Genomic DNA, 17,322 nt, shown 5'->3' with positions numbered 1-17,322 from the left:
TTGGGCACCCTCTCCTAGCTTTTGAGGCCCCCCACATTCCTCATTCATGTCCAATGTGAAACTATTTTTTCCACCTTTCTGCATGGAATCCCAACACAATATGCTTCAATACATCAGCAAAGAGGTACACTATAAAATCATGTTTTCTGAAACATAAATAAATATCTGCTGCTAGTCATGTAAACAAAAGAATAACAGAAGAAAAAACAGAAAACATAGAATGGGCATCCAGAATCATTTTATATCTCCTTCAACAAAAATATGATCAAGAACATGACAAGCTCTGAGAATGAAAATCCTTTTCAAGCTGTTATGTAGTAATAAAATAACCATACTAGAACATTGTTAACCAGAGGGAAGGTAAGCTCTCAGCCATGGGTCATGTATATCCCACTGTACAAAGAGTATCACTGCAAAAAGAAGGAAGCGTGAGTAAACGAAAGAAATGGAGGAAATTATCAAAGTCTCAGTGTTAGATCTGGTTTTGATGAATCTGTTTCTGGTGCTGGAGCAACTGCTACAAAATTTATAGAATTTCCCCCCATTTCGAAACCCGAATGCACAGCAGCTCCCTCAGACACCTGTCGAAAACTTCCAGGCCAAAACAACTCTGCATCATCATCCTCCATGAACATTGGCAGGCCAAGGTATCCTTGGTCAAACCTTGCACCACCTCTAATCTCAGGGAGTCTCTCTGGTAGTCCAATGTTGTTGTGCACTGAGGAGTGAGCTTTGATTCCAAGGGACCGGCATGTTGACCCATGTAGGGGCAAAGCAGCGAGGCTGGCATACTTCTCAGAGAAGATTCCCATCCGCATGGCTCTCTTCGCAAGTGTCCTCTCCCTTTTATGTGCATTCTGGTGGCCACCTAGAGCCTGTGAGCTGAAGAACTTGCGTTGACAGTAATTGCAAGAGAAAACTCTTGCTACAGCAACTGCCGGAGGATGTGCACCAGCTTCACTACTACTCTCACTTGTGCTTGATATAGAAAGCCCTACTGACTCCTTCCTGCCTCCCAAATCATTGTCACTGGTATTGAAGCTAAGAGATAAATCAAGAGAGACAGGTCTAGGACCCGGTTGAAGCTTTATGAGATTTGTTATGCAGGAAGAGGTATTGGTAGTATCCTTGGAGGGATCTGGGGAGTTTTCCAGGTTTGATACGTTGGAAGCAACTTGACTACTGATTTCTGATTCTTCTTCCGAGGCGGCTCCTGCTTCGAAATCAGAGTTGGGTGTTTTCATGTTTGCCTCTATCAAGATTTGAGAGCTCTTTTCCTAACAGGATGGACTTTTGCTGATCAAGCCAACTGATAGATAGTCGTTGCTAGCTCTTCATCTGCATTTATCATGTTACGAACGATTCAGTTCTTCAAAGTTGGATATTGTATTCTATAAAAGAAAATGGAAATTTTGGGTCAAATAATTTAACTGGGCACACAAAATAGGACACACAAACAAGAAATCACTGATAAGAACCTAAAATTTTATTTTGAATTAGATATATTAGTGTCAGGAAAATCCCCTGGCATTTCCACATTAGTAAACTGTGTCTATGAAAAATATGAAGTACACACTTTAACACATAAAAGTTAGTAATGAAAAAATAAAAATAAAATAAAATTGAACCAGGGAGTGGGGGGAGAGTTTCGTAGGGTTTGCTATCTCCAAGGACCCATCTTTGAAATCTCATAACCATTGTTTCAATCAGATGAACCCCAACATCTCAGTTATCACAAGCTATTGTATAGGAAAAGAGGTTTAGAAAAATCATCAAAACTGAAGGATCAACATTGGATATGCACTATCACTTTCTCTGAGTTTGAGAAAATCCAAGGCAAGTACTGTTTACCAAAAGACAGCTCCAAAATTAGATTAACTAGAAAAACCCTACCATGAAAAAAGTCAACAAGCAGTAATATAAAGTTCATTGTTTTTCATTGCTCCATAACAAGTAAATGGTTAAATAAAAAAGAAAAAGAAAAACTCACAACAAAAAAGTCTTCACTAGTTACTAAGTTGAAGTCTTAAGGTTAATCCTGACCATGAAATTATCAATGCCGATGTTTCCTTCAGAACTTCAGAGTTCTACTGACTCTTCCATGAAAATTAGCAATTCCTTCCTAATTGTCTAACTCCCTCATGTCCAACAGAAATGTAATGTACACTAATTGTCTAACTCCCCATGTCCAGCAGAAATGTAATGTACATCATTTATAATTTTCCTCATAGATTGAATAGTAATACAAAAGTTCGGGGAAGAGTTCAAGCATGAGAAATCAATACAGACAGCTAAATTAGATAAAGATCATCCTTTCCTTTTCATCACCTTTCCACTGGGGAGGGGGATCAATGCACAACTGGTCATTTTTGGTTTTCACTTCAGCCAGGTTGAGGTTATGGTATATTCTTCACGCAAATTTTGTGTATGAATGAGAAAGACCATATCAAGAGAGTAACCAATTCAGAATTTGGTTAAAAAGTAAAAATAAAAGAGCAAAAACTGGGTCAGTAAAGGAAATAAGATAAAGTGAGAATCCATGACACACCTCATTAAACCCCTAATCTAACTACTTGTGGTTGGCTGCATGAATCCTGTCCCACCATTCCATTTTGCTGAAATTCTGTGCTTCATATTTAAATGGATTTCATAATTGTTAACAGCCTACAGATCATTTCCCTAATCCTTTCTATAAGGATGCTATTTACATCATGACAATTGCTGGTTTGTTTTTTTTTTTTAAAAAAGGATAGCAATTCTGTAAGCAGCAATTAACATCTTGACATCTGACCCTTCACCTCTAGTGCACTGCAGACGCTATCTATAGCGGCAGATCAAGGAGGCTCTCCCTTAATCCTTTTTTTAACTGAAAACTATCAAACCAATAGAATCAGGCACCAGTGGACATAACCACAAGGCCAATACACGTTGAATTCACTTTATTTTCAGCAATGTTCGACTTTGCAGCACATGAAATCCTGCCCCTTGTCTCATACAACCCTACAATAGTTTGTTGATGTCAGAAAGCTATCTAGGAGAATATATAGAACTTTATAATGATGGGACACAAAATAAAATGAGGTTTACCTACGTATTTCTATTCAGAGGATATAAGCGAACTGTTATTTTGTACAATTTAAATTTTTAACATCAGTAAACCCAATAGATGTAGAGTCCAAACTAAACAAAAAGACAAATATGTCTGTTTCAATATCAATAGAAGTATTCAAAGTAAGTATCAACTTAGATGGCTAGTATCATTGAGTGAACTGGTCTCTTGTCTCTCAGACATTTTGTTTTGTCTGCATGCATGGACTGCCAGCACTTTCTCAATTTTGCTGCTCCAGCAACTTTCAGCTTTTTCCAGAAAACGCTTTTGGCTAACTGCCAACGCATCCAAACACTGCCATAATTTCTTCCAAACCAGAATGGTGTTCTTCACAATAAGAACACTTAGTCCAAAAGAATCATTGGAGGGCTAAAGAAATCCATTTATCAGGAGAAACACACATTGACAAAACAAGATAAAGGAGAGGTGAGAAGATAAAAATACCTCAAGGATCCAAAAGATCTAAGACAATTGTGTCTAGATCTCTTGAAGACAAAATGCAAAAAGTTCAACAAATATATCCATATCCATACAATAAAGTCCCTATAATCAACCTGAGTGGATCTGAGTCCCCCGACCTTAGCTAAAGCTTGAAAGCTTCAAGTCCAGGATCTCCTAATGAAGGATGCATAAGTCAAAGTGTTTGGGCAAGTGAACCAAAGATCACGTGCAGCCATAAAGATCAACCCACAAGAATCTTAACCACGTGAAACTCAACATAAAGGAGAAAATAATTTTGAGGGACAGGGCTGTGGAAGAAAAGGAGTATCAAAGAGCTTCAGTATCGTAAATGCATGAAGTATTCAATCAAACAAGTCAGATATTTAGTTGGCATTGAATCCTCTATCCAGCATAGTCATCAATAAACCTACACCTGAACCATAACAGATCTTTGAAAGATAATTCACTGAAGGGCCTCTTCAAAGAAACTAAAGGCGACATCGTACACTAAGCATGTAAGAGTTCTAGTCATCCTCACTCCATCAAAATAAGGAACAATGTCAAGAAAGGTTCTCCATTTGTCCATTCTTACAATCTGGGTTTGGAAGAATGCCTTTTGATCTCACTTTTACACATTTAGACAGAGATGCAAAGGCTCTGTCTTAATATTGGAAAACAAATGGCATAAAACAATAATTTCTCAGTACAAAATTCATTTTCTATTTAAATTGGTTTTCTTATTATTCTTCCTTTTTTTGGTCAGAAAGCAAACAGAAGCAACTTGGTAGACAATAAATGCGATTTCATGTCACAGTATTGTGGTGCATTCTCATGGGCTTGAAATAAAGATCTAACTGCAAACCCCAAATTGAAAATCCTGAAAATCCCTAATGCCTAAGTTTATTAATGTTCATGTTAGTAATCAAGTGTTATAAATTGCACAAATTGAAACAAGATCCAAAATATAGCACAACGCTTTAAGCAAACTCCACACTCAAATTTTAGTAAACTGTGTGTGTGAATATACCCCCATCAAAGAAAATTTTAAATTTACCCGAGAGTGAAACAGGAGCAGAAATGACAGTTTCACTGCATTCTACTTGCTGATCCCAGAATAAAACAGACACAAATATGAGGTGAGATGCACAATGGAATCACATGTTTCTCATAAATTGACAAGAATTGTCTCCGCATTGGATTTCCATTACAATTTTGAATTGATAAATTTCCAAGATTAAGTTCAAAGGCTTTTGCTGGAATCAAATTTTGCTGCTACAAATTTCATGTTTGAATATTAAAATTTCCATTTAACACTAGCTCTGCCAATAGAGGAACCATATGAAGCAATTGACAAACCCCAAAAACAGTCCTGAAGCATAATTCTTTTTATGTCTCAGGAAGATAATCAACATATGATTGAAGTGCACCATTTTGAGTCTTGCAGTGAACTAAATACTAGAACCTGTCAGATAAACAACTTGAGGCAACTTCATGCACCCTGTTAACCTTTCTCATACACCAACCAAGCCAGCACCTGATTGAGAAATTCAATTAAGAGAAAGTGCTAGCAAAGACGAATACTGAACATACAACTTAGTTCCTTTTTTTATTTTATACGGGTAAAGAGCTCCATCTATGACAAAATCCTGAAAAAACACAGAAGCCAGCAAAATCCAAAATTCGATTCCTTCCCAGCATCTTTTCGCATGTTTCTCTGAGTAATTCAGTCACCATTCTCGTCATTACCAGGAGCAAACTCAAATTTTCAGAGGAGAAAAGATCCACAGAAAAGCAGATTATCACTCAAAAACCAAACCCAACATAGCAACAGAAACAAAAGGAGCAATAGAAGTTCAATGAAGAATAAGAAATTAAAAACAAAAAGAATAGAAATCGGAAAAGCATAAAAATAGGGTCCAATATAGAAGAAGAAATCCACAAATCATTAACAATAGACTATATCTCCACAATAAAACCAATTTAACAGAAGCTATCATAGCACACAAAGCCAACAGAAACAAAGAATCAAAGCAATAGAACTCAAGGAAAAACATACCTAGATGCTACATCCAACAGGGCTTCATCACCAAGGAAAAGTTAAAATGAAAGAAAAGCTAAACCGAAAGAACCAACTCTGAACAAAGTCTAGTACTAGATCTACATCATATATACATACTAGTTCGAAAGTGTAGACATCTTCAACAGAGGTATAGTTACCTGGGTATGTTTTTTAATCATCAGGAGACAAAACAGGCTTCTGGGTTTCTCGTTTTTTCGTACACAGAGAAAGAGTGGAGGAGATACAAAAGGAAAAGGAAGGAAGATTAGATCATATGGGGGAGAAAGAGAGTGAGAGAAAGATAGAGAAGGTGGGTAGTGATGTTTAATTATGGGAAAGCAAAGGGTAGAAGAGGGGACGATGGTGGGACGTCAGAGAAGTCAGAAAGAAAGGTGCTGTTGGATAAATTAAGAAAAAGGAGAAAATTCACTCACCACACCACCACTGTTCTCTGAATTTGGCCTCTTTAACTACAAGAAGGAACAAACACCTTTAACTCCTACAAATGGGATAGACATATATGATTCATCTCTCTCTCTCTCTCTCTCTCTCTCCACTTGAAAAGTGTTTGAGATAACTCCATAATGCATGGGTCAGTTTCTCTTTCAGACAAACCCATCACCTTCCTTCAATGTTCCCCATAATGCCTCTCTCTTACTTTCATGCATTGTATCTTGATTGACTATGATACCATCCATGGCATCTCATCTCTTCCCATCTTTCCAATTTTCATAAGAGTAATCATAAGAATGTATGTTTGATTCCAAAATTCAAATTCTCTGTGCTGTCTGCCTTAAATTGAGGGGACCAATCTGTATTTTTAGTCATTGAGAAGGTACACAAGTATTTAATTTTTTAATTAATTACAGTACACAGTACACGGTCTATAAGGGTATAGACATGAGCCTGTTGAAGCCTAAATGGGAACATGGTTGTTGGGTTTCAAATTCCTATGCTCTCAGTCCTCTCAGATGGTGGTGTTGTTTCCCCAAAAGAAGTAAAATTTTTTCAAAAAATCTCTCAGATGGTGTTGTTGCTTCCCCAAAAGAAGTAAAATTACAAAACAAAAAAGAGAGGAATAAGAGAATTACATCTATTAGAAACCACATTTGTCCATTTATATTCAACATCTCTACACTCTAGGCCTCTGGGAAATAGTGATTTTGCTTTAACAGATAACCCAAAAATCCCCCCCCCCCTCCACCAACCCCACTGTCCCACTTAAAAGAAGAAAAAAATTCTTGATATGAGATTCAATAAATAGTTTGAGAGAGAGATGAGGTGTTGTTTTCTAATTTTCTTGGATCCTGAGGAATAAAACAAGTAGATAGACTAGTGCATGGTGTGAGGTATTAGTATTGGATTGTCCAATACAGGTGATCCATATCGGTATCATTAACCATTGATCTTGATACTTAGCTGATTCTGTATCGATAGAACGATATGAATTAGAAGCAAATTTGTTAAAAACTTTATTTTTTTGAAAATCATGGGCAAAACTATCTGATACAGATCGATTGGTACTAATCTGTATCGATTTCGGGGAATGACCGATACCCAATCTGAAAGCATACAATAAATCCATGGACTAATACATTCACATTAAAGAGATTGCACTTCCTTCCCCCCCCCCCCCCAACCCAAAAAAAAACAAAGGAAAATTACATGATTGAGTTAACAAAAATAGACAAAAACAAGTTAAGGTTTACAAAACTGGACAAAATAGTGTCTCTCCGTCCCGTACTTACTTTTTTAGACATTTTTATCCCTGTCATTGCCTTCTCGCCTAGGCATCCTCCGTTCCCTGCAACTTTACCCTTGTCCCAGCCACCGCCATTCTCTGCTACCCCAAGTAACAAAGGAAAAAGTAAGAGATTTTTTCAAAGAAACTGTCAAGGTAGGAAGGAGAGTCACTGTTTTGTCTAATTTTATAAAACTAAACTTGTTTTTGTCTATTTTTGTTAATTCTAACTTATGTGGACAATTTTATAAATAAAAATTCAAAAGTAACTAATCATGTAATTTTCCCAAAACAAAAACTCTTCTACACTCTTTAGTCTACTACAGTATCTTTTCTTTTTTGTGTTTTTTATGAAAACAGTAGTTTTTCTTGTCCCTTCTTTTTCCTCTGCCTTTTTTTTTTCTTTTTTTGTTTTGTTTTTCTCTTGTTCAAAGAGGTCAGAGAGATGCTCAGATCCATAAATAACTGTTCCTTCACGTGCCCACCCATACTTTTAATTTTTTTTTTTTTTTCTGGTACTTAAGTACTTTCATACCTAACTCTGCATATCACCTTTAACTTAATCGGGTGGTGGAAATTCATGACCCGACCCGAAAACTCTTTCAAATAATCCATCCTCTAGTCAGCCGGTTTATCCAAAATGGTTCGACCGGATTTGATCCAACAGTCTAACACAGGCTTTTTAATAGAGATGTAAACGGATCAAATACTATGTGATCGGATCCAGATATTCTATGATCGAATACGGATGCAAATCGAATTTGGATTTTCGACTATCCATTTACAACTTAACTTTTGTAACCTAGACCTTCCTCCACCCAAAAGATATGATTAAAACCCCCAAGATCATTAGTTATATAATTTTTTTATTATTAATTGGGATATCTATTCAAATCAGATTAAATTTTTTTTTCAGACTATTCGAATATTTTTTTGGATATCCTTAAACAGATACGAATACCCTAAATGAATACGGATGCGAATCAAATTCGGATTTCCGAATATCCGTTTACATCCCTATTTTTTAGGGGTGGCCAGGGAGTTGAAACCAATGGAAGACCGGTTTAACAACCAGGTCAAGTCAAAAAATTAGGTTTCAATTTTAACCATAGTTTCAAGTCAATTGTGCTACTAGATGTCTTCTTTCTAGTTCAAATTTAAAGGAAAAAAGAGTTTGTCCGGGAGTGTGGCTCCTACTCCTAGATTTAGTCCCTTACGAAATGATGACTTGGCCCCCATGAAAAGTGAAAATCCCGACCTTATTGATACTTTCGCTTGTGCTCCAATCCTCCAACTGCCTCTTGCTAGCACAGGATTCACACTCTCGGACAGGAAACTCTCCTCCAAAAGTTAACGAGTAAATTAATTGGGTTTGACCGATTGATCTAGTTTCTAGAACTTTAATTTAAAGCACCTCTTTTTCACAATTTTGTTTGTGGGCATTTTGTTGGGTCAGGTCAGTAATTGTCTCTCTTTACCATTGAGTAAGAAAAGGGAGTTTTTTTTTTTTTTCTCCCTAATATAGTATTATGGTAAACACAATGATAATGGAGGATAAAATTGTAATATAATGATCTCATGCATTGAACAAAATACCCTTATAAGAAAACGGGCCATCATCTTTATGACTAATCCACAGTTAATGGAGGATGAAAAGGGTCATAATGTATACAGCGTTACCCCCGCTTTCATAGAGAGATTGTTTTCAAATTCAAACTCATGACACTAAGGCCTGCCCTCATTGATAGAAATACCCTTTTAAGTAACAAAAAGACGTCTATTAAATTAAAGAAAGAGATAAGAAAATAAAAAAGACGTCTATTAAATTAAAGAAAGAGATAAGAAAATGGGCCTGCCCTCATTGATAGAAATACCCTTTTAAGTAAAAAAAAAAAAACATCTATTACATTAAAGAAAGAGATAAGAAAATGGGTCGTCATCTTTATGACTGACCCGGCCCGGTTCATGGGAAAGAGCCAAAATTAGTACAAAAGCAAAGGGCACAGATATAAAGATTCACACTTTTGTTCCTGTCCCACGAAATAAAGACCATTCTTCTCATGTCTCTCTCTTCCTCTTCTTCTTTCTTCTTCTTCTCCATACGGCTAAGGTTAATCACATGCACGTGACACATGGACAAACCCGTATTCATTTCAGCTCATCACGCTTGTAACCGACAGTTTCAGGTTTTCGCCGCCCAAACAGTACCCGAGGCAATTTCGGGCCCACTTGTATGCGAAAACGTGGAATGCTAGAGACCTATGCATTGGTCCTCTCTAAAGCAATTATACTATACTACCCCCTTGGGGTCATCCGCCGGAGAGAAGACTCCCGGTGGAAATGGGATTTTATCTTCTGTTGTTTGTTGCCCATGCAACACAGTGCTGTCCCATCACATGGGATGTAAAATGACGATTTAATCTTCTCTAGACAGTGTATTCGAACAAGAAGATTACATTGTCATTTTGCCTCTATATGAGAAGAAAGCAAGTGTTGTTCGGGTAGCGAATAGCAAAGGATAATAATTCGAGGTCCAGTATCTCTCGATTCCTGTGTTTTGAAGGATGTTGCACCAATCTTGGAGATTTAATCGGCCAAAAACCGGATACCTCTTGTAAAAAAACAAATACACTACACTACACCACACCACACTTCTTAGAAAGTGTGAATTATATTGAAGTTAATAATGGCTTTCATGGAATGCTGATTCCCACTCAATAAAGCTTTCTTTTATCTATTATTTTGTTAAACTTGGTGTTTCTCTCTTGAGCTTTGCTCATCTCAATGCTTTTTATTGTATATAGTAAGAGAAGGGATGTTCAGTTGCTTTGAGTTTCTAACCTTTTTCTTACTTTAATTAAAAAAAATTCTATGTTATATGAAATTTTATATTCTCTAATTAACTAATTGTATATGTTGGTTGATTTTATCTTATTGGTCTATTAATATATCTTTTAACAAAAGAAGTGTCTTATTCCCCACCTTATGTGTGCTTCCATGCAAGTAGACCTGTTGTTTTCCTACATTTCAAGTGGATAGGCTTAACCCACTAAACTGCTTTTGTCTTTTTATATTGAATGGTTTTGTATAATAATTGTATTAATTAATTAAGAGGGGAAAAGCTAGTGTGTTGAAACCATATATTTTCTATTTGAATATTACAATGTTAATTGACTGGTTTAATTAATTTGGCTATGTAATAAGATTTTCATTTGTCGATTAAGCATGAGATACACAAATTATATCTTTCTAACTTAATTGATATCTTTATTAAATAATAATCTATCTACGAGGTATTTTTTTTTTTTCTAGTCTATCGTATCTAATTGTCCAATGAGACTTTAACTACAGCTACATGAGGTTTTATACACTTGAAGGATCAATTGATCCTCTAATGAGGTTTTATGGTTTTTTCTAATCAGGTTTTATGTTTTTCTTTCCTCACAGTACATATTGGTCAATTGCAATTTTTAAAATTTCCTTCGTTTTTTTTTTTTCCCTGAATTCTAGAATTATTTGGATTCCTGCTCCTATGTTATCCAATTCTTTTGGGTTAGAGAACCTATAAATTTTAGATAAATATGTATAATCATTGAATGAATTGAAGTGAGTTTTAAGGAAAGCCTCACATAATGGGAGGAAAGAAAAATAATGAAAATAAAATTGAAGCAAGTATAGAAATTGGTTTGAAATTATTCATGTATAGACAATTCTTTGGTCTTTTGTTTTTTTTTTAATGCTTGTGGTGGGTACATAGAACTCACAATGTATTGAAGTAGCTAGGACCTACCATAGGATTTTTTTTTTTTGGGAGGGGGGGTGTTTAAAATCCTATAGGATTTAACTCGAACCTTTATCCACTGCTGTGCACTGCAGTGTTGCTGTGCACTGTGGGGCCTACTGTGCATACATGGCCGCTGTTGCACCACACGATGGCACAACGGATAAAAATTCATCTCACTCCTAAAATACCAGTAGGGAAAGTCATCATAAGCCCAAGATGCTTGTTTGCCATGAAATCAGCCAAAAAAAATATATATACCTGGTAATTTTGTCTCTCTTTGTAATCGCATTAAATATGTGTTGAGGATGAGTTCCCTGCAATGCCAATGTGTGAGGATTCTCCCACATCACATCAATGATGGTGCGAAGAACGATATAATCCACATGGTCAAGATAGGAGAGAGAAAATTAACGATGACAAAGAAAAACCGATGTGAGAGAGATACTAGTACACTAACGTCATGAAGAAACTTTTTTCATAAATTTTTATAATTAAAATTCATGGACAAAGCACATAGCAATCAATAATACATGTTTATCAGTCACATCAATATTCAATATAAATTTAAAGAATGACAAAACTACTAGTCTTGTGATTCTCCAAAACTAAGTCTAAAGAAAAGTCATGTATTGGAGTTGAAGGTTTTTTTTTGGTCCCCAGTCATCAACTAGAGCTTACAGACGGGAGCCCATAGGCAAGGGAGTTGTGGGGGGCGGGGAGGGAGGACAGGGTGGGAAGAACGGACAGTCGAACACCAGACCTCCTGTATCTTACGATCGGACCATATCTGGCAACGCCTATTGAGCTATAAGCTCATTCCCATTAGAATTGAAGTTTACATGAACTATTCTGGAATTGTATAGGGAAAAAATATGCTATTTGGTCACGTGGTTCCTGTGCCTAGACACAGATCATATGAATTTACATTCAGCCCCAGTGAACATAAAAATCTCATTCCAACAGATCCTCCTATGCATGCTCCCATTGACCCCGGCTTGCACTAGTGTAAGTGCTACACAATTAGACAACGATCTCTTCCCCGTCCCCCCCCCCCCCCCCCCCCGTGCCCAAAAAAAAAAAAAAAAAAAAGGAATTCATTTTGTAACCTTTCTTGTTTAATAACTTCCAAATTAACTTCTCCAAAGAACTATTTAGAAGAAAAACCTAACTAAAGAAGTTTTTATGAGAAAGAAGGTGTGAAAACAATATATGATCAGATGAGTGGAAGGTGGACCATATATATGTAAGTTGTTGACTTTAGCATTGAAGTACATGTATGAAAATCCTTTAGAACAATACTATGGGGATAGCTTGAGATATGTAGAAAAACAAAAGAAAAGATAAATTATTGATTGGTCCAAATACGCATGGGAAGAAAATCCAATTGTTGAATCTATTTCTTCCAAAACTTTTTTCCCTTTCAAATTTGACTAAGACATAAAGTCCTTTCCGACCCAATTCTGAAGAGAGAGGGTCCCATCTCTTTATTATTTATAAGAACTCTCTCTTTCCTTCAAAGCAGCTCACACAGAGAGAGAGAGAGAGAGAGAAGACTCGTGTGAAAACCTGTTTGAGTGGTAAGGAATTGGTGACTTGTTAAAAGACTAGACTAGCGAATCAATACTTTCAGGAGTGTTACTTACAATTAGTAATAAAACTAAAAGGGACTAATAATGCTGTAAGGTCCCCCCCCCCCCCACCCCATAAAAGGAGTGAGTGAAAAGAGGTAACCATCAAAGGTGTTTTCGCACTAAGCATCCATACTATTGGAGCATATTAATTAGCGCTAAGCAGCGCAGCCATACAGTAATTATGCCATCTAGCTTATGCCTTTAAATTATTTTCTTTTGGCTATCTTTGTTAGTGTTAATTCTTCTTGGTATTATTTCTCTCCACAGGGATTTCAAAATTCTTGTTTATGGCTAGCTGCCAAATGCTAATTTTCTTGGTTAATTCAATTCATTTGATGGGTTTTGATAAACTTGATCATGTGATTAATTATAAATAGTTACCATTGACTTCAACATAATATGCCTAATATGTTGGGGGTACAATGTCTTGTATTATGTCGTTTGCACAAGGGCTCTATGATATAGGGGGTATTTCAGTGAATTACTTATATAGGGTTTCGCTATATATTTGTAACGAGGGTTCTTAAACCTGGGATCCCGTGATCGAAACACAACGTCCTAAACCAGCCGAGCAAACACACCGAGGGGGGGTGACCCTATTCTCTATTGATATTGAAACTATAAATAAATCATCACCCGTTAGAGTGTTACGTGAATGGAGATGGGAATGCAGCAGAAGGATCTCGCACGGATTTGATTGCAAGCTTTATGAACTCGAACGATTTTTTACAATCTCTATATATCTTGAAAGGCTTCTCCACAGAGAACTCCACACCACAAATCCTTGGGAACTGATAGAATCCCACAAAGAACACACCAGTAACTTGGTGAACAAAATTGAGAGTGAGAGAAAGAGAGAGAACTCAATGTTGCTAGAATGCAATTAGATTTAGGGGTGACTTGATTATGTCTATATATAACTAGTCCCCACCTCCTCACAGTGTCCCATTCTAAATCGGAAACACAGAGAGGGAAGAGACCCAAAGGGAAAAGGTCACCTCCTTAAGTAGCCAACCCAACTGGTCCAATCGACTGCCCCGATGGGTGGGTGCCAAACCCAAATTGGGTCAAACCCAGATTTGATTAACAGAAACAAAACCACATAAATCTTTGTTTGTGCGTTGTGCAATTATTTGTTTACTATTTCCATTTTTTTATGCATCATTTTAGGTTCTCGTTTTTTCATAAAATTCAAATTAATTATCTTTTACTCCAATTACTAATATTTAATCCATATAAGAGAGAGAGAGAAGAGGGGGGGGGGGTTTGACTGCTAGAGTCATAGGGAACTGACAAATTTGTACGTTCTCCATTTCTTTTTTGGTAACGGGGAAAATTACTGATGAAAGGGGGGGGGGGCACCTGCATCTCCATTTGCAGTATAATAAGTTGTAGTACTAATTTACTTTCAAGCACTCAAATAGAAATAGCTAGAAACATCTCAAGATTTCAATAAACCCTTAATGGGTCCATTCCCACTCAAGAGTCTAACAACTGAGATGATCACAATGGATAAATTAAATACTCACCATGAGGTGCACTAGAGAGCCTAGAATGTGACAAAATCAGGTGAGTCAAGTTGGTTCTTTCCATTAAGAAATGCAAGTTTTCCGGTTTTGGTCGGGAATTTAGTTATTCAATTCCCAATATAAAAAAAAAATCATTCCAGAATCGACCAGATAAAAGTTTATATGTTTTTGGTGGCCAAACAGCCAAAACGATTTGTGCTTTATGATGGATTTAATTAGAATCAAAATTGGATGATTCTGCTTTTATTCAATTCTTAATTCTGATTTTTTTAAACCTTTGATTGATTAGCCCAACTTGGTAAGGAGAGTAGTTGCCAGGCATATGAGGATCATAACTCATAAGTGGCAGTAGTTGTGACTGATCCACTTTAACATAAACTCAAAACTCTTTCAAAGCGTTATGTAGCTAAACAAACCACTTGAGAGACTAGTTGCCAGGCATATGAGGATCATAAGTGGAAAATGTTTTCTATATATACTCATAGATGTGATTGAGTCCACTTAAATATAAACTCAAAACTCTTCAGCATAGTTCAAAAACTTGGCGAGATCTCAAATATTTCAAGAATTTTGAACTTTTCGAGATGAGATGACTTATGAGACACAAAATATGAACAGTTTCGAATAACTCAATCGAAATTTTGAATTTTTGAGAATCTCGGAGAAATATCGAATATTTTGAGAATCTCAACCTCTTTAGTTCTCATAGTATTGTGTTATTGGGACTTAGGAGTTGAGACGTGGAAGACTAAGGTAGTAAGATGTCTATGACTTATGTATTATTCATTGTACTTGGGTTGGGTGTCTATGTTATATGCATTGTGAACACTTCATTGTATCTTGTGGTTTATAGTAGAAACTTTCAGTCTTTTAATTATTTCTAGAATAATTATTCAATATTATGTGTCTTCATCCATTATTACATAATTTATTTATTTTACTTGCCAATTATGTCTCATATCATTCAAACAATGTGTAGAATAGATAATATTACATTAAGGGTTTGGTCTTTATTGCCAACCAAGGGTGCGAATCCAAAACACCAAATTAGGTGTTTTTTTTTTTTTTTTTCAATTTGAAGATTTAAATATGCTTATTAAGCCTAAATTAAACTTCTCTTAAGGTTTCGGAACCGATTATGACCAACTGCCCGCCGAAACATGATTCCGAACCAAAGAAAAAAATAAAAAAAAATACACCGTCTTGTCGAGGAGATAGTGAGAATCTCAACCTGATCGAGACGGCTGTTCAAAACGAGTTTTTGAACCATGCTCTTCAAAGGGTTATGTAGTTATACAAAGTTACAAACCACTTGGGATCAGCCATGCAAGGGAGTGTGTGGAGGAAGTCTAAAAAGTGATTACCATATATGTGATAGTGAGAGAGTTAACATTAACTGAGGAAAGAGTTGCAAAGAAAGCAGATCAGAGATGAGGAAGACTTGCATTGAGTGGGTTTCTTTTCTTTTTGTTCATTATGTTTGATGGTGGTGGGAGAATGGCTATGGAAGGAGACTTGTGATGGTGTGAGAGCTGCAGGGGAGGGACTATTGAGGATGGGTGGCTACAAGTGGGAAGAGTTATTATAGAACATATGCTGAGATATCCTTGAGCATTGTAGGGATATATATATATATATAGCCATATGTTTGGAGGGATATCCTATATTAATGCTCAAGGGTATCTGAGTACTGATAGCATAACAATATTCTTTCATGGATATCATGCAATTGCATGTAAACATGAGAATCTGAACCCAACTCGAGCTTCGAGACCTCCCCTGAACATGTAAACATGAAATTTTCAGGCTTACCATCTTTTCTCAAGGTTCATCGAAAACTGCATTTTCAGTTCTGCTAAGTACGGAAAATCCTAAAATCTCTTTAAAATAGATGCGGAATCATTTACAATCTTTTGAAACAACTTAAATCATAGGATTTTGTAAGAACTTCGGTGCGGCCCCAGAGCTGATTGGGGTAGTCAAACGAGTAACTGATCTGTGGAAATTCGAAAGACTATCATTGTATAGCTTTGAATGAATTGTTTGTTTAAACCCTAAACGATTTGGGGAAAAAAAAAATTCAGTTTCAAACCCTAAACGATTTGGGAAAGATGAGGGCAATTTGATCATTTTATTCTTTAATTTTGATGGGTTTATATCGGAATAGCATTTTGGTCATTAGATTTCCTGAAACTAACGTCTAACATCCCAAATTAACCAAATTAACGTACTAGAATAAAATGTTACAATGTTTTGAAAGTAGGAGGAATTTGGACAAATGGGCATTTTCAAGGGGGCATTTGTAAAAAACCCTTTTTTTTATAATCATCCTTCATGTAGTCCTCCATTAGTCTTGGATCTTCAAAGCTTTATTTTGTTATTTGGCCACCTCCAATTGAAACTTTCGATCCCTTTAACATGTGGGCATCACAATTATCTAGTCGACCAAATAAATTTTACCCTAATAATAATAACAGCAATGGTAAAACTTTTTAGTACAGGGTTTTTTGATAAGTTTTATTACAATGGCCCACATATCAGACACACGACAAATTGGATGACACTCAAATTTTGTGAACAAGCAAACCCCAAGGTCCCATTGCAAACAAGTCAATCTCTCCCAAATGAAGTTCGACAAGCAGAAAAATAGAGCTATAAAAATATTAGACTATGGGAGAGCGACAACACAACAGTAGTTGGAGTATAGCATGAACATACATGGGAATGCTTACAATACACAGGAATGGTATTTGATTATACTAAAACTTGAAATTTGACACATTGCTAATCCAAACAATTTAGTCTCTCTACAACAGTCAAAATTATCACATCATCATTTCAAGCAATAAATTTTTTTTTTTTTACTGCTCTTTTTTCTTATTTTCTTTTCATTTATTGGCTTCTAAACATAATCTTATTATCTATCAAACAATCAGCATTATTACATCATTCAGCTATCACATCATCATTCCATGCCTCAATAAAAAATAAATAAATTATCATTCCAAACCATTTACTCTCTATCCAA

General features: G+C 36.1%; 1 protein-coding gene across 4 annotated transcripts; it reads right to left on the bottom strand.

Annotated features, from left to right (window-relative positions):
* Nucleotides 1-287: 287 nt before the first annotated feature.
* LOC122669042 (zinc finger protein 4-like) lies at nucleotides 288-6,118 on the bottom strand. Of its 4 annotated transcripts, none has more exons than XM_043865668.1 (2): nucleotides 6,044-6,118; nucleotides 288-1,338 (listed from the first exon to the last, which is right to left on the bottom strand). In XM_043865668.1, exon 2 carries the CDS (start codon nucleotides 1,242-1,244, stop codon nucleotides 459-461), a length of 786 nt encoding a protein of 261 aa, XP_043721603.1. In that variant the 5' UTR covers nucleotides 1,245-1,338; nucleotides 6,044-6,118; the 3' UTR covers nucleotides 288-458. The 4 variants fall into 4 exon arrangements, with proteins under 4 accessions (XP_043721603.1, XP_043721600.1, XP_043721601.1 ...); XM_043865665.1 differs by having other exon boundaries at nucleotides 5,727-6,100; XM_043865666.1 differs by having other exon boundaries at nucleotides 5,680-6,098.
* Between the last annotated feature and the right edge of the window lie 11,204 nt (nucleotides 6,119-17,322).

The sequence above is a fragment of the Telopea speciosissima genome, chromosome 7 (genome assembly GCF_018873765.1).
Source record: "Telopea speciosissima isolate NSW1024214 ecotype Mountain lineage chromosome 7, Tspe_v1, whole genome shotgun sequence".
NCBI classification, from domain to species: domain Eukaryota; kingdom Viridiplantae; phylum Streptophyta; class Magnoliopsida; order Proteales; family Proteaceae; genus Telopea; species Telopea speciosissima.
Note: the sequence above shows the minus strand (reverse complement) of the source record. Positions and strands in the feature narration are given on the sequence as shown.